At 36.1% G+C, this 18,707-nt stretch overlaps 2 protein-coding genes across 2 annotated transcripts in view; both read right to left on the bottom strand.

The window, feature by feature from the left end:
- Positions 1–2,375: 2,375 nt before the first annotated feature.
- On the bottom strand, positions 2,376–7,064 carry tlr7 (toll-like receptor 7). Its single transcript, XM_019126535.2, has 2 exons — positions 6,405–7,064; positions 2,376–5,668 (listed from the first exon to the last, which is right to left on the bottom strand). Exons 1-2 carry the CDS (start codon positions 6,411–6,413, stop codon positions 2,528–2,530), a joined length of 3,150 nt encoding a protein of 1,049 aa, XP_018982080.2. The 5' UTR covers positions 6,414–7,064; the 3' UTR covers positions 2,376–2,527.
- A 112-nt stretch (positions 7,065–7,176) lies between these two features.
- The window catches only part of LOC109045016 (FERM and PDZ domain-containing protein 4-like), a 50,610-nt gene continuing 39,079 nt past the window's right edge, over positions 7,177–18,707 (bottom strand). The window contains 7 exon segments of the mRNA XM_042731919.1: positions 7,177–8,684; positions 11,378–12,448; positions 12,756–13,727; positions 14,076–14,196; positions 15,993–16,175; positions 17,110–17,199; positions 18,172–18,298. Of these exon segments, the coding sequence (XP_042587853.1) occupies positions 8,680–8,684; positions 11,378–12,448; positions 12,756–13,727; positions 14,076–14,196; positions 15,993–16,175; positions 17,110–17,199; positions 18,172–18,298 (2,569 nt within the window). The 3' untranslated portion in view covers positions 7,177–8,679.

Genomic DNA, 18,707 nt, shown 5'->3' with positions numbered 1-18,707 from the left:
AAAGCTAAATTAATGCATTAAAATTATTTAATATTAATTATATTTTAAGTCAATAAGTAAATTCTTATTATTTACGGCACTGTATATATATATATATATATATATATATATATATATATATATATATATATATATATATATATATATATATATATATATATATATATATATATTTTTTTTTTTTTTACCTTCATTAATACATGTACATATATTCTCTGTATGTTTTTGTGACATGATAGAGGTGAATGTAGTTTACCCAAAGATTAAGGCTACTTATGTATATTTTTATATGAATATACAGTTTTGTTTCGTTACCACATATTTAAGGCAATGACACACTGCTGTGGTTTTCTCTTTTAATCACTTTCATACCGGTCCCACGAGGTGCCTGAATAACACGTCTTTGTAAACCAGGAAAAAGCAGATGCCTCGCAACATTTAATTTTGGTCAAAATGACTGTAAGGATTTACAGTAAGCATAAAATTACTTAAATTAGCATAAAACTGTTACTACATAAAACCTGTGAATCAGGGTTTTTATAGTTCACTAAAACCATTAAAAAAATAAACTGGTAAAATAAACAAACAGAAATGAAGTAAAATATTTAAAAACTTTCATATTTAAAAAGCTTAATTAAAAATGTTATAATTAAGCTATTGTGTTTTAGAAATATTTTACAAGCTTAATTAAAAGCTTTTTTTTCCTTTTCATTTAGTTTATGATACTAAAATTGTACTAAACTAAAATTGAAATGTATAAAAACTATAGAGACATGTTTAAAAAACAAATGTCAAAAACAGAAAATTAAAAGCCAACTCAAAGTATTAGTAGAATATAATAGTTATTGCAATAATAATGTAAAAAAACACATTTGGATCCCACTGTTGTATCAAATTATCCACCAATCTCAAAGTTACCTTTTCTATCAAAGGTTTTAGAGAAGGTGGCTTTTAATCCGTTACATACTTTTTTTGCTACAGAATGACATTTTTTAAATTTTCCAGTCCGGCTTTACTGCTCACCATAGTACTGAGTTGGCTTTGATCAGGGTTTTAAGTGATTTATTGACTGCAGTTGACTCAGGGTCCTCAGCAGTCTTGTTTTATTAGATCTTAGCGCCGCATTCAATCCTACTGACCATGAGATTTTACTCTCACGGCTTGAGAAGGTGGTGGTAATCCATGGTATAGTGCTTAAAGTCCTTTCTTTCAAACAAATCTTTTTCTGTAAATTTTGGTCAAGATTATTCACAACCTGTTTCTTTACTTTGTGGGGTTCCACAGGGGTCAATTCTCGGCCCAATTCTGTTTTCTTTGTATATGTTACCCCTTGGATAAAATTTTCGAATCTCATTTCACTTCTATGCAGATGACATGCAAGTGTTTCTTCCTTTGCAAAATAATCTTAAAAAGCAAATAGAAGCTTTGCGGGATTTAAATGTTTAAAATCTGAATAAAGACAAAACTGAAGTTGTGTGGTTTGGAGCTCCAAATAATTTATATGATTTGAGCAGTTTAGCCCCTTTTTGTAAATCAGCAGTGCGAAATTTAGGAGTTCTTTTTGATAGTGATCTCAAGTTTGAGCAACATATTTATTCTGTGGTTAGGTCTTGTTTTTATCACTTGAGATTAATAGCCAAGGTGAAACCATTTTTGTCCATGCGTGATTTGGAAAAAATAATTCATGTCTTTGTATTCACAAGCTTACTGCAACTCATTATATGTTGGCCTAAATAAATCATTGCTTAAGTGCTTACAACTGTTCCAAAATGCTGCAGTGATGCTTTTGACAGGTTCTCGTAAGAGAGACCATATTACTTCTGTTCTGAGTTCTTTACAATGGTTAACCTAACCCTATAGAATTAATTTTAAAATTTAGTTTTTTTGTCTATAAATCATTGAATAGTAGAGCTCCACTGTACTTGGTGGAACTGATTGAGAAATATGAGCCAAAATGGTCTGACCAGCTGACCTTAATGATTCCTAGAACTAAACGGCGAAGTGGAGATCAAGCTTTTGAACTGATTGAGAAATATGAGCCAAAATGGTCTCTAAGGTCAGCAGCTCCCACATTAAGTGTTTTTAAATACAAGCTTAAAGAGCTTAATTTCCTTGCATTAGCATTTAATGGGGTATAGAGATTTCTCTGTATATTGAAATTGTGGATCGTGTTTTTATATTGAAATTGTGGAGTTTATTTCGTTATGTTTTTTTTATTATGTGTTTACTTACTGTACAGCACTTTGGTCAATGGTCTGTTGTGTAAAAGTGCTCAATAAATAAAAGAAAAAGAGAAAGGAAAGAAAGAAAGAATAATAAAACACTGCTATATGTATAATGATAATAATAACAGTAAAATTATTATGGTCATAAAATCTGCAAAATCTGTAAATTTTAATTGAAGCAAAATGTGTTACACTGCAGGACTGCAAGTCAACTTTCCAAATATGTGTCAACTACCCAAGAAGCTTTCAAATGCAAAAATGCAGCTTTAAAGCATCAAATGCATCCATGGAGTGTGTCCCAATCACAGAGTTTCCTGGAAGAGTTTGTTGTATTGCTGACTCCCAGTTGCCATGACACTTCTGAGACTAAACCAGAAGTACCTCTGTGCTTGAGGGTTCCTTGGCCACTCGAGAACTGATTTTTTATACAACCTCTTTCTCAGTCTGAGGTACTTGGAATGACAAGGCATTTTCTCCAAGAATATCAGTACAATAACATCATTCCTTTCATCCATGAGTCGCTGGTGGGCCAAATAAAACGCTGTCCTGAAGCTGCCGCTCCTGATGTATCGACCGGTCAGAATGAAAACAGTGCGTTTACTCAACTGTATGCTTTGGGAAAGGTTTTCAATAAGGGGACATCCAGGAACCCAATCCCGCTCTTCCAAACAGAGTTGCATCCTCGGGTCGCCCTTGTCTTCCAGGTGAACGCGAAGCTCTTGCATGACCCACTCGTGAACGGCTGGATCAGTCGTATCGTAGACAACAAAGGCATCATAGACGGTGCTGTTGGAGGAAAGCCGACGGTATCCCTTGAGTTTGGCCAAGCAGAAGTGGTAGATGTACCAAACATCCCAAAGAAAGAGATGGCTGGAGATGGTGAGTGTGAGGATGCTAAGAATCACAGAGGTCAGTAAAATGCAGAGGATGATGGATAGGGAATTGTGCTGGCAGGCCTGGATGTTGAGGAAAATCACACTTTGACCTTTTTGGGCACTTGGTGAAGCACAGGTGACGTCCATTGCAAGGCGTGGGATGTTCACGGACGTCCGGTTAATCCATCGGACAAACCACGTGGCATTGCAGGAGCACACAAACCGGTTGTTGTTCAAGTATAGGGTCTGCAGCTGGTCTATAACATTTCCTGGGAAACTTGACTCATCGATGAACTGGATGCGATTGTAACTGAGATCCAGGACCTTGAGGCTGAATGCATCCTTGAGAAAATTGGGAGTCAGTTTTACAATGTTGTTCTTGTGTAGAACCAGAGTTTGGATTGATTTTGTATAGTTAGACAAGCATTCAGGAACATCAGTCAAGTGATTCCCACTGAGGTCTAACAGTTTTAGGTTTTTAAGGTTCACAAGGCCCTCCCAATGAAATGACTTTAACTGGTTGTTAGTAATGTACAGGTCTGTGAGGGTGTCTGGAAGACCTTCAAAAACTTCTAGTGGGATGAAGTTCAGGTTGTTGCGAGAGATATCAAGAGACTTCAAGGCCAAAAGTTTCTTAAAGTAGTTGGCATACCTTGTGTCTCCATCTCTCCACAACATATCAAGACGGTTGCCTTTAAACTCCAAATGCTCCAGAGAAAAACTCTCCATTTCTGTGTTGGTAGATGTCGAGATTTGATTATCATTCAGGATTAATTTGCTCAGCTTACCCAGGTTCTTTGTAAAATTCAGCATGTGAGTCAAACCCTCAGCCACAAAGTAATGGCTGTTACGGCTGATATCCAGAACCACCAGGCTGCTCAGTTCCTGAAATGCTGAAGAGAACATCAAATCCAGTCGATTGTCTGAGAAGTCTAGATATTGTAAATTCTTCAACTGTACAAACTCAGAACCGTTCAAACTCTGGCTCATGGCATTCCCAGAGAGATTCAGACAACTCAGCTCATCAAGATCCAAAAATCTAGAATGAAGGAAAAATATGTTATTCCTACTAATATCCAATGTTTTTCCAAAGGAACTACATTCGTTGTTGAAAGGACTTGAAATCCAGAGTTCCTTGTCTTTGTATTTGCAGCTGCGTGCATATTCGTCATAAAGGAAATAGTGCATATCCTTCACTTCTCCATTGTGGTACTGTGCACCTTGCGACATTGGAGAACTATAATGGCTTTCTCTGTGGTTAGAAAGCAAAGTTTCTCCTTGAGAAGGCATTGAGATTTTGTTGTCAGACAAGTTGATGATTTTGAAGTTTTTCAGGTTCCTCAGGATGCTGAGATGTGCTATCTTTATGAAGTTTGTGCCGAGATCAATGAGCTCCAGTTTGTTCAATTTAGCCAACGGTTGGATGTCTTCCTGCTTGAGTTCTTGAAACACATACCCTCTGATTCTTAGGACCTTCAGCGATTTAAGGTGACGGAATGATCTTGAAAGGTTGAGGGATGTAGGATACACCTGGAGCTCGTAATTGAAAGACAGATCCAACTCTTCTAGATTAGGCAACAATGAAGGAAAGGAGGTGCATGTTATCTCCTTAGCCAAAAAGTTGCTGGAGAGGTCTAGAAGACCAAGTTGAGTCAGATTTTGAAACCACTCTGAAGGTATGTGCGTTAAAGAATTACTATGAAGACGAAGAGTCTTTAGGTTCTTCAGGGTCTTGAAGGAGTTTGGATGTATCTGAAGGGGAGCATTATTTGGGCATGGAACGCATGGAAAAGGTGCATTATAACAACGTGGACAATTCCCACTCAAGTCCAGTATCTCCAGCTCCGTCAGGTTGTGAAAGTCCATCTCTGTTATTGTCTGAATATTGTTGTTGTACAGGTACAGCTCTTTGAGGCTGGATGGTAGTTGGTGGGGGATGTAAGACAAGTTGTTAGACTTCAGAGAAAGCAAAGTCATCTTGTCAAGCTGCACAAATGCATCTTTTTCGATATAATATGATGTGTTGCATGGGTTCCGGAAGTAGCAGTTCTGGCCGAGATACAGTGTTTGGATATTCGTCAGTTCTGTCAGATTTTCCTTAAGGATTGAATAAATACTATTGACCTCGAGACTCAGAAGCACTATGTTGGGAGGCAGGCCCTTGGGTATGCTGGATAGCTGGTTACCATCCAAATAAAGCGACTTGAGGTTCTTTAGCTTCCAGAAGGTGCCGTTGTCAATCATCAAGCTCTGGGTGCAGACGCGGTCTTTGGGTCCGACCTTGATTGGTACACAGTTGCAGCGCAAGTCGATCTCAGTGATGTTCTGCAGTTTGTGAAACGAATCGTTCGTAATATGGGGTATGTGGTTGATTGTTAGGGTCAGGTTGGTGGTATTCGTTGGGATTCCCAAAGGAATTTCAATTAGTTCTCGTTCAGTGCAGTTGACGGTGACCTCGCTCCCATTACTAGCCAGAGAAACGTCACACTTCAGACTTTTGGGGTACCATTCGGCTGCATCCAGCAAAGAAATTAGACCCGCAAAGATGATGAATGTCTTCTCTGTCATCTAAAAGAGGAAGATAGTGTGTAATAAAATGTAGAATAATGATAAAACAATAGACTCAGTCTACATACAGTAGTATTCACAAGTCATTCACAAACTTATGCACTCTCAGAAAAAAAAGGCAAATAGCTGTCACTGGGGAGGCACCTTTTCAAAAATACATTTGTGTCTTATATACCCCTAAATTGTGCATATTTGTACCTAAATGGTACACATTGCATTTTGAAAGGTACCATAAGCATGTATGAAGGAAGGTTTTTTTTTTTTTTTTTTTGTTTTTTTTTGAGAGCTGTAGCAATGGATAATGATTATGATTATATTAAGAGCTCCATCTGTGTTAAATTACATTTAGCTGGATTCAGATTTATGGCATCAACTTGATAAATGACTAAATGGTTTTTGCCCACCGATCTTTACATAACCCTGTTTAACACATTTTACATGTTTACAGTAACTCAATTACATATATTTCCCCCCAAATCAGTGCACAAAATGTAAAAATAAATAAATAAATAAATAGATTTTAGTTAAGCTGATATTTCTGGCATGGTTTTAAATATATGAAAATAACAAACATTTTCAAACATTCAGGAAATAAACTAACATTTTATGAATATATAAGTTGCATGCTAAGAAAAATGCACTTGTTGTAACTACCTCAGAGCATCTTTGTTTTGAGACATAATGACTATATGAGAGAGCGGAATACTGTAAATGAAAAAAACATTCAATTACTCACCATCTTCATCAGACCTGGGGTTCTCTTTTGACATTTGTGACTTGTTGTTCGGTACTTTTGCTGGTTTGTCAAGTTGCACACCCTGTGCTACTTGAAGAACAGGTGTCACTGACCAATGTTAAACCACAAAAAAAATTACAATCAAAAGTGAGAGTGGGTATATTTAAACGTAACTTCCCCTCGCAAACAAAGTTTTTCTGAATCTTTTTCCTTGTAATTCTGCAAAGTGTTTATATTACCAAATTTCTACCTATCAGCATTGTTATCTTACATTTTTTATGATGTATAATTAATGAATTATATGTTATTAGAACAATATTGTCACTGAAACACCACCATAAAGAGGAACAACATTACTTTCATCCTTTATCTCAAGGGAACACGTTTCTGCACTAGAGATTAAGCAAAACAATGTCAGGGGTTTGCTCAAGTTCTGCTATGATTTCCTCATAAATGAAAGCAAAACCAGAAAAAGGGCAGCACTTCAATTTTGAAATGATTAAAAATATTCTCTCCGTCCAACACGGCAGTTGCTTCTTCAGCACTCAAATAGGGGAAGACAAATTAGAGAAAAGAAAGAGGAAGAGTATTTCAAACAATGTAATTCACATGCTATTTATAAACGAATTACTGGCATAAGACAGGAAATAAAATGACTCACTAAGAAAAGAAAGACAGCATGAGATCACAGTTTTCAAGTTGAAATATTTAATGAAGATGATTCAAATAAACTACATTACGATTATTATTTAAAGTCAGCATGAAATCAGAATGGACCTATTTACTTAAATTTATTTCCTGGTCTTACTGTGAACAATTCTTAAGTGCTTGTTATTCTAAATAAATAATAAAAAACAAAAATGTGGTAACTTATTCCACCTCAAAAACGATTTATCAGCCACTCTCTCCAGCAAATCATGGATAAAATACTGTTCTACACTTTTCTTGAAGACATTACACTGGGAAATACAGCAGATGACAGTAGTTAAAATGGATTGAGAAAGATGCTTAACGTTGACTTTAAATTGTTTAAGTAAATGTATGCATTAGCCAGTCAAATAAGAACAGCAAATGAAACAGTGCAAGTTGAGAACAGAATTACAGTTTACAGGTCATATAGTGGCTTAAATTGATCTTATTTTTGAATGTGAAGCTCTTCTGGTATAAAGACTAAAATAAACACATGGAACAAAATGGATGTATCTATCAGGTGCTGTGATATATATTGGCTTTTAAAAATTCTATGTATTGTAGAATACTTCCTTTCCATTTTACATATTACACAAAATATATACAAGCACTGTTATCACAGTGGATCGCATTGGCCGGATTATCTTGATTTTCATGACAAACGTACAATATGCATGATATCATATGGCTTTGGCTAAATTAAAGCAGTGATTTTCAACATATGGCCATTGCTGCAACCAAATAACAGCGTACTGAATGCAAATGTAGTATAGCTTTGGTCATCAAAATAACTTTCCAAAGCCTCCACGCAAAGTAAATAAAGTGATTTACAGAATTGCTCCAACTAGCGCTTCGAAATGTCCTTTTGCTGCTTAAATATCCTCAGAGCATAAAAGCCCCGCACATGCAGTCTTAGAGAATGTGGCTAAAAGAGACATTAAGTGACCAGTGCAAGAATTTCTCAGAGCAATGCACATTTCTTATGCCTGGATTGTGTGTCGTCCAAAGGAATCAGGAGATGGACTTGCCTTTTTCCAATGCTTGTTGTCTTAAACATGTTTTCTGTGCGTCAAACCATCTGCCATTCGCTTCCATTTCAGAAGATTAAAGTCAACAAGAAATCAAAATGTTATCCCATTTACTTTCTTAATGCACATTTGTGTCATTCCAACTCCTTCCCTCCAACCATTCTGGCACAAAATGCCTACTTTTCACAATCCAGTTCTGGCGGATCCAATATGTCACATTATGGAAGCCAAATGGGTTTTGAGTTTCATGTTGACTTTGGGAATGACAGTGTTGTATAATCAGCTCTTTCAAGAGTTGATTGGGTGATTACAACCAGTTTCCATAAAAAGTGTCAATGCTCCCTGAGCCAATAGTTGTCTTATTAAGATTTCTTTTCTGCCTCCCTGAGGCAACCAGAGCGGGGGTCATTTGAGGCCAAGTGCAAGAATAAACAGGGAAGCATTCAAGACCTCCGATCACCTCTGGTTTGGCACATAGGATACTGTGCTATGGATGAATATGGACATATCGTGAGAGAAGACGACGATTCTTCCATTTTATCTCCATCTGCAGCATGCTACACTGGGGGAGGAAAAAGAGAGGGATAAATTAGTCGGCCAGTATTCTGTCTCATAATTTCATGCTTCTGGATATCTGAAATCCCCTTTAAAGTTCCTGCTCATCCTGATTCGGCATGATAAGGTAATGACTGAAATGAATGACGTCAATGATAAGCCTGGGCAGGATACTTTGGAAATGTTCTACACAAGGCATAATGTTCCAAATCAGGATATTCTAATAGCATCCTAAAACATAAAATCTGCAAATTAGTAATTCCTGGTTTGAAGGTGAAGTGATCCATGTCTGTGCCACTAATGGTACTGTATAGAATTGCAATCTGCCTTTTTTTTTTTAGCAGAATTACAGCACACACTGACTCTAAAGCATGAATATTTTCACTTTTAATCAATATTAAACCTCAATTAAATTCATTTGCACAGCTATTTTCACAACACAAAACACTGCACCCTTAAATGTAGCTACTTTTCAATATTGTACTAAAAGTAAACAAAGTATTGTTGATTACTTTTTTTTTAATGTTGTGGAGGGGGGTGTTTTTTTGTTAACATTATTGTTGGGTGTATTTTTTTTTGACAGATGAGTAAATGATAATTTTACTTTTTGCTGAAATACCCTTTAAATTGCAGTTTATCTACTTTAAGTTAAATGACAACGCTTATAAATAGTATTGACCTCCCCTTGGACTTTTTCATTGTTGTTGATTTACTGCATTGAATCAAAGTACAAAATCTGGTCAACAGAAAAAAAAGTGAAAATACATCTCTACGTAAGTAATCTATAATAATTAGCATAAGTATTCATCCCCTTTTATAACAGGTTGCCATAAGTATTCACCCCCTTTTAATGAAATGTCAGAATTCATCACTGGTGCAACCTTTTTATTGTACGTCACATAACTAGTTTAATAGTTTTTGTGTACTCAAGGACATTCAGTTGATTGTAGCATAAATGAGTCAGCACTGTGGAAGACCATGCAGAAAAAACAACAACAACAAAAAAAAAAAACACATGCAGCTCTATGAAACAGTAATTGAAAAACACCAGGCAGGGATTTCCATGTCATTGAGCGTCCATTGGAGTAGCCGTTAAATCAATAATTAAGAAATGGGGAAAATACGACACAGCAGTAAATGCCTCAAGAGCAGGGCGTCCTCAAATGGTGCGTCATCGTGCAAGGAGGAGACGGATGAGGGAGGACACCAAGAGACCAATGTTACAAGCTCCAGACTCTGCAAATAGCAACTGCTGCTGCCGCTGAAAAGAAGCTTCTGTTAAAAAACGTCATGCAATATTTTGGATACAGATATGCCAGAAGACTAATCTATCCGACTAAACAACATTTTAATGAATAATCAAAAAATACACCATCTCCACAGTGAATGTGAAGGTTTTGAGGCTGGAGAGCCAAATGAATGGAGCAAAATATAGGAGTCAGCAAGACACCTGAAACTCAAGGAAGACCCACAGCGAGACCCCAAGCATAAATCCAAAGATACAAAGGAATGTCTTCAAAACAACAACATTTATGTCCTTTAGTGGTCAAGAGTTTAGGGGCCAGTTGCACCATCTGGGTGCAAGTCACAGCTTACCCTAGTTTTAACAAAGGAGTACTAAGTTACAACTTACTAAATGTTTTTCCCTTGCACCTTTTAATTTAGTTGAAACAACCATTCATAAACAATATTTAGGGAAGCCTCCAACCAGGAGTAACGGTTGGAATAAAATATCAGATTGATAAGCTGTTGTTTTACCTGACAAACTTCAATCCTTTAGACATACAGTACAGTATATGATAACATTGACATTCAGACATTGACATTTAGACTTGTTTACATTTCAAGAGAGAAAACATTATTTGAATAAATCTCTTTTTAATGGCTCTTCATCACAAACCTGATCTACAAAAAATACTGTAATTTGTGCCTTTTTGTATAAGTGTTTATTTTTTTATTCTTATTAATTTCAAGTAAAGTTTAATGATTAAGTAGTATCATATTTCAGTGGAAATTTATTTTTACCATTTTTATCACTGAGAATCATATTATTCCATATGCATTACTTTAAGGAGAGCTGACCACCTACTAGCTATGTTCTGCCTCTGTAAAAAATTAAAATGGTGCAAACAAAGTATAGGCTTTGTTACAAACTAACTAGTAGTTACTAAGGCTCTAATGTGGAATATACATTTCAATTTAAGAAAGAACCTAAAACAGCTGGTGTAACTTGACCTAGACCTGACCTTAGAGAATTAATGTTGCATGGCCTTCATGTAACCTGACTGAGCCTAAGCATTTCTGATAAGATGATTGGCGGGAAAAACATCTTCATGCAAATTTGAAGTTAAACTGTGAACTACACTGTAACACAGACTCAAGGTTAAACTACTAAATCCTGACATTTACTGGGTGGGGGGTGAATACTTACGCAAATAATTGTTTAATAACTGTAATGCATGTTTACATAGAAATAGGTTTCACTTTGATATGAAAGGATATTGTTTTAGTTGATCAAAACCCAAATAAAAACCTGATTCCATGTTGTAGAAAAATGCTGCTGACCAACAATGTGAGTCTCTAACTCCACATGGACAAGCTTTGCAGTTTCTACATAGCAAAAATGAACAGATGGATAACGATGCCATTAGGTTAGTTAAATATCACATTTGACAAGTTAAACTTTCAAGCTTGCAGTACCTGTAGTTTCTCTGATCTTGGGCAATCTTTGGCATCCCTCTCGGCCTGACTCTTGGCCAGCCTGTCCGTGGTTCTTCCGTGAAAATGTTCCATCTACTTTCTGATTTGTATATCCGAGACCTTTCATAGAGGACTCTCCATGCAGATGGACACTATCCACCGTGCACAGGGGAGAGTCCATTGGCGTCACGCAGCTACTGCTTCCCGTACTGCAGCCGGCATCGATGGACGAACACTGGGAACTCTGCAGGGAATGAATTCCCTCGTTCTGTAAAGACGACATCCTTTTGGACAAGTGGTACTCGTATAACCGTGTCACTTCTTGTTCGGAAGAAGCTGCTTTGCTCTGTTGATGTTCATTCCGGGCTCGTTCAGTCATAAATTGTTCTTTGGCGGGGGAACTTGTGTTCAAGTCCATCGAGTCCTTCAAACTGGCTTTTTGCGTTACCCTGTCTGCATGCAATGGCCCAACATCGCCAACCACCTCAGAGTAAATGTGCTCTTCAGATTTATTATTCAGAATCATATGCAATCTTTGATTGCTTTCTTGAAACGCATAAGACATCCTCTCCAAGTCAAAGGGACCTGAACGCTGGGAATCTCGTCCACTGAAATTGTTGTACATTCCAACAAGATCCTCTGATTCTGTGATGTTCATCTGACGGGCTTCCGCTTGGGCACTCAATTTCATCCCACCATCTTGCTCCTCGATCTTCCCCTGCGACATTCCCATCACCATGTCCCTGTGCATTTTGTTGAAGTAGTCCGTCAACGACTTGGTTTCCATTGTTTCTGGCTCCATCTCAAAGTGGTCCGAACAGAGATTGGCAACCGCGGCGGACTGGGAGTCATCTAGAGACACCCGGACCTCACACGGCACCAACCGAAACTCAGTCTCCTCTTCGGCTAGAGTTTGGTACCCTTCGGCTGTGGCTACTAACATTTTCAGAGAGTTTTCAGAGAGTTTCTGAGCTGCGGCCAGCTCTGAGCTCTCCGTCATTTCAGACGAATTTGTCTCATTCCCAGAATCAGAAGATGACTCGGGGCTAAAGGACCGAGATATTTCTACACCTGTGTGTCACAAAGAGACAAACATTTTAGCCATCACACCATACACACGTATACTTTAAAATAGTTTATTTGTACAAAACGTTGAAGGTTATGAAATGCAACAAATAAGAACATAAATAATGAAATACATGAACAAAAATGAACCACAAATCATAATTAGATCACAATTACATTTCTAATAAAACAAATGCACACGGAATACATGGGGTTTGCATTGAAGACAATGGAATACGGAGAAACAAAACCAAAATAAAGGAATGGCTGGACAGTCAACGTCAATGAATAAACGTTACAATAGTGTAAGAACCTGAACTATTGTCCGATTGTGGATGAGACTGTTCCTCAGAGGCCGCCAAGGCCTCCAGAGCTTGTAGTGTGGAGACAACGGCGTCATTGAACACTTCCTCGGTCCCACTGGCCACTTGCGTCGGAACCGAATCGATCAGCGACACAGGAATGTCGTTTTTTAAGCCTTTTCGCTCTTGGTGATCATCTTCATCCGAACTATCCCTAAACCCTGGCGGCGGAGCGGCTATCGCCAAGTTTAGAGACTGCAACAGGTCATCACTATCCTCCTCGTCATCACCCTCTGGTGGCGGCGGAAGTGAAGTGAGGTCAATAATGTCATCGCTAGATTCTGAGAGTGATAGGAGAGAGTTCGCCTTGTCCTTTATCTCCCCCATCATCATCATCATCATGTCTTCCTCACAACTAATGTCATCGTCGTCCTCTGCGTCATCTGTAGTCTCTGCGTAGCAGATATCACGCAGCAAAGGCTCCTCGATGCCTTCAGTCGTACCAAAAATCTTAGCGTCGCCATAGACCATGTGGGAACCATACTGGAAGCCATCGACCTCCAGTGATGCTTCCAGCGGCTTGTAGTCTTTCTGTTGCGCATACATGTACCGGTGCTCCTCCAGCACTTCTGGGATGTCCTCCATCAGTCTTTGGTATCCCAAGTTCTGAGGGTTCACAGAGTCCAGCGGAGGATCGCCGAATATAAAGGACACCTTGGCGCTTCTGGGCGACTCTTGAGGTTTGCCTTTTGGGACACTGAAGTAGGGCTGAGGATGCATGTGGCTTGCTCTGCTCGCCCGCTCAGCTTTCTCGTCCGCATACATGCGATGTTGCAACTGGTGCATTTCGGAGACAGTGGGGGAAATTTCAAACTCTCTTCGCCCACAGATGGCGTATTCAGGGTGGGGCTCATCACATGCACTGCAGGAACCGTAATTCCAGTCGATTGCTTGGTAGTTGTGCTTGACCCTCAAGTCTTGTCCTTAGGCGTAAACAAAAAAAAGTAGAAGACGCAAATATTAGCATGTTATTAAAGTATCAGATTCACAACAAAACTATTTAAATAAGGTGATTCTTAAACTTTTTGATTCAAATTACCCCCATGGTCCAATGTAATATTCCAAATATTGGCCAAAAATATTCCATTATATTTGCCAAAATATATCTGTCTGTAAATGACAAAGCTGGTTGTTTTCAAACTCTTAATTAACAAAAAACGGAAGTGTTGATGAAGTATAATAAGTTAATTTACCACTGCCTTAATAAATAAATAATATTTCAAGCTGACAAATGAATTATTATATTGTTTAGTTCATGTACATGCTCTTACCTGCAGTGTTGTTTGCCATGTTGAAGATGGACCTCCGTGAATCGACCAGCAGCCTGTAATAACCAGCAGTCAAACACGCCAGGTTCATAGCGTCACTGGATTCCATTATAAGTGTGATGGGCTACAAAAATAAATATTTTGCAGAAGAAATGCATAAATAATCAGTAAATACAGCAGTAAGCTATGGGAGGTTGTGCAGTTTAAATGATTTTAGTGGAACTAAAACTTAGTGGAGGTAAATTTACAGTAACAAATGTTCTTGAGCAACTTATTGCTCTTAAAGGGATACGCCACCCCAAAATGAAAATTTTGTAATTAATCCCTTACTCCCATGTTGTTTCATCACTGTATGCTGTGTATACTCTTCTGTATCATCCGCGTCACAAGGATGATACAGAAGAGCATACGCAGCATACGGTGATATGGAGAGACACAAAGGAGACTGTTGACAAAGGAACTGTTGAATAAAGTCGTTATTTTTGTTTTCTTTGCTTACAAAAATCATTCTCGTCGCTTCATAACGTTACGGTTGAACCACTGATGGCAGGACAATAGTTCTATTCTAACAATGTCTTTCATACTTTTCTGGACCTTGACACTGTTATTTATTTGGCAGTCTATGGGACAGTCACAGGCCTCCCTGTTTTCATCCAAAATATCCTAAATTGTGTTCCGAAGATGAACAAAGCTTTTACAGGTTTGGAATGACATGGGGGTAAGTGATTAATGACAATTTTCATTTTGGGGTGGAGTATCCCAGTAAAAAAATAAAAATAAATAAAAAATACGTAGCCTCTGCTAAAGCTGTTTTTCAATAAATAGTTACATTCATTACTATTAACAGTTTTTAGTTCACGCTTGCAAAGCAATGTTGCAAACTTAATGTACTGCATGTATTGACATATGTTTTAGAAAATGAAGCATGCATATGTCAGTAACTATGAATTATTAATTCATATTCTCTTTATAAGCACTGGATGAAAGGGATGTTGAACAATGTGTTATATACAACTGGTGTAATGCATGTGGTAAACAGTCAGCAAATAGTATTTATCAATAATTTATTAATAATCAAAACAATCTGCTAGGTAATACAGTTCGTTATCTGTTTTACCAAATGAAACGTGCAAATGTCAGTAACTGTCAATTATTAATTCATGTTATCATAATAAGCATTGGATAAAAAGGATGTTGAATTGTTCTTTATATTGTATACAATTGGTGAAATGCATGTGGTAAATGGTCAATACATAGTTTTCATTTATCAATAATTTATATTTTAAATATGCATTTACTGACTTAACTATCTGTTTTATAAAATGAAGCATTCAAATGTCTGTAAATATAAATGATTAATTCACATTTTCACAATAAGCTTTAAATAAAAGGCATGTTGAATTGTTATGTGTCTTTAATATTGTATACAACTGTTGTTTTATATTTTCTATTCCATTTATTTATGGGTTTATAAAATGAAGCATGTAAGTGTCTGTAACTATGAATTATTAATTCATATTTTCAATATAAGCATTGGATAAAGGGATGTTGAATTGTTATGTGTCATTAACACTACAGTAATACATGTGGTAAATAGTGAATAAATAGTTCAAATTTATCAATATTAAGTCAAAATAATCTGCCATGCAATATTGATTTAGTTCACACACGCAAAGTAACAAATTTTACATATTGCATACTGACTTAACGGTTTTATAAAGTGACGCATGTAATTGTAAATATGAATTATTAATTCATGATTTTATTATCACAACAAGGTGAAAGGGATTCGGAATAAAAGGTAAGTCGTCCTCCATACTGTTATGCAATTCAGCTGTGGTAATGCACTCAAAATGTTTTATTGGGAAAATATTGAAACAAATGCTTTCTGCGAACAAATTATTTTTTTCTCCATTGCACCTTAACATCCAGTACATGAAGCTCCACTCGCACGTTTCTTTCGTCCTCCGTGTACATTTCAATGCGGTTGACGTGGCTGAAGTCGGCCAGCAGCGCCACCAGGTTGGTTTTGGTGTTGATGACGTGACTAATGCCGTAGCGCGGCCCCACCAGCAGCGTCACCTCCGTGTGTTTCTCTCCTTGCTGTCAGATCACAAATACAGCGAGTTGACTACAGCGGCTTCAAATGCCTTCAGCTAATGTACTAGAACTATACATTTTCATTATTACTTTGGATTTTATAATAGAGGGGAGTATATGTAAATGTGAATTCTATAATGTTTGCAGTGCTCAGTAAAAAATATTTATCCTTGATCTATCAACTCAAAATATGGCAAATAGCATATGTATTTTTTAACAAAATAAAATCATTAGAAATAACGTTCTCTTTACTGAACAGGAATAGCAGCAAAACTTAAAATAAATGTAAAAAGATACAAAAATCTATATAGAAATCATATGAAAAATATTACTAGAAAATGAAAATACTGTGGAATAATTTTTTATTTGTTTAGAATTAAATTTTTAACAAGAAAATCTTTATAAATCATTAGAAATAGAAATGTATCTTTACTAAACAAAATAATAGAACTGCAAAATGAAAAAACAAAAATCATGACCTCACATGCTAGAAAATAAAAAGTGTTAATGATTATTAATTTGTTTATAATGTTATTTAACAAAAAAAATAGAAATCAAGTTCCCTTTTCAAAATAGAACAGCATAATTAAAAAAAGTTCACGTTAAATGAAAATATAGTGTGAATCTTTGATTTGTTTAGTTTTATATTTAACAAAAATAAAATTATTAGAAATCATATTTATTACAAAACAGAAATAACAGCAAAACTTAAAACATACTTATGCTAGAAACTATTTTCTAAGAAACTATTTTCTTTACATTTAAAAATAAATTTAATTGAAAACATTTAAAATATTTTTTCTTAAAATAAAAAGCAGCAAAACTAGAAAAAAAAAAACTTCATATTTATTCTGAAATACACCTGACGCTCTGGATCTGCATTGAAAGCCTCAGCTGCTGTTGTGATGACTCTGTGAATGTGTGTCTGTGCACTTACGACCAGCGTGGACTTGAACACTTGTCCTCCGTACAGCCTGAGATCACTCAGATATTTCAGGTAGTGGACCTTCGCCTGCAGCGCCGTCAGCTTCAACACACAGCACAAATCCCGGCAGAATTAGGGAACAGAAAGTGTAAATCACAGAAACAGAGCACTCTTTCTTCTTCTTTTTGAATATGTACCTCTGGGAAAAACAAGTTCAACTAGGTTTATTTGCAAAGACAGACTATGCTCACAAGATGCTTTATCGAAATACAAAAGCGCAATGCACCATAACATAAAATACAATGCAGTACATTATATCTGATTGTTTACGACATTTTAATGTAATTTAATATCTGCTTATATCTCATACACACACATATACAGTGTATATATATATATATATATATATATATATTTTAGCATATTCAGTATGATACTGTATATAAGCAGATATAAATATAATTATAAATAACATGCATAAACATACATTAGAACTAACTTGTTATAGCTGAATATATTATAAGAATATAAATATATACACACATGTAAAAACAAATATTTTCTAAATATATAATGTATGGGTGTGTGTGTGTATTAAATATACACCAGTACACACGTTATGCAAACAAAAACTTATTTTGGATGCGATTAATTGCGATTAATCGTTTGACAGCACTAATAGCATAGAATATCTATGCTTGTACAAGTGATATATATATATATATATATATATATATATATATATATATATATATATATATATATATATATATATATATATATATATATATATATATATATAAATAAATAAAAATATACTATTTATATATTTAACTATAAGGTCTATTGATATATGTTTGTATATGCCAAAAACGTTTAAATAAATTGTAAATAAATAGTGTTATATTCAACAACATACAGTATTATTCTTTGCTGTGATAGCTCATGAAATTTGACTGGTGCTGCTGTTGTGAAAAATCCTAAACCGTGAAAAATCTTTTTTCAAAGGCAGCTGAAAAGATGAATTTTAATTCCACTTTTCATATGTACATCAAGCTGTGTAAGTTTCTTCACCTTTTTGCCAGGAGGCACCAGGTTCTGGTTGGTTTTCAGGATGTGTGTGAGCGCTTTCTTGATGTTCTTCTCTTTCATGCTGGACAGAACCGCTGGAGGCAGAAACTGCGCCAGACCCCACTCCTTTCTATAAAGACACGGCGTGAAACAAGAGCTTTCACGCTGAATTCAAACGCTCTTCGCAACAGTCAAACGCCTTTCATCTTTTCTTCTCATTTAAAGGAACCGCCACCAGAAACTTTTCACTCGCCCTCATGCAGATCAGATCTTTGGTGAAACACAAATTAAGGTTAGGAAAACATTTGAGCTTCTGCTGTCCATATAATGTGAAAAATATTTATAAATGAAAAAATAAAATAAAGTTTTAAAATAAAGATTACTGGAGTGCATTTTTTCAAGAAAATTCAATCAGTCTTTTGTGTACTTCAGAATTTCACATCTAATTCAGTGTTACTTGCCTTTTTTATTCTTTGTGGACTTTACTAGCAATTTCTGGGTGAAAAACTTTTTTTTTTTAGTGTACAGCAAAGGTTTCT

The sequence above is a fragment of the Cyprinus carpio genome, chromosome B9 (assembly GCF_018340385.1).
Source record: "Cyprinus carpio isolate SPL01 chromosome B9, ASM1834038v1, whole genome shotgun sequence".
Classification (NCBI taxonomy): Eukaryota; Metazoa; Chordata; class Actinopteri; order Cypriniformes; family Cyprinidae; genus Cyprinus; species Cyprinus carpio.
This window is presented reverse-complemented; position numbering and strand designations above follow the sequence as displayed.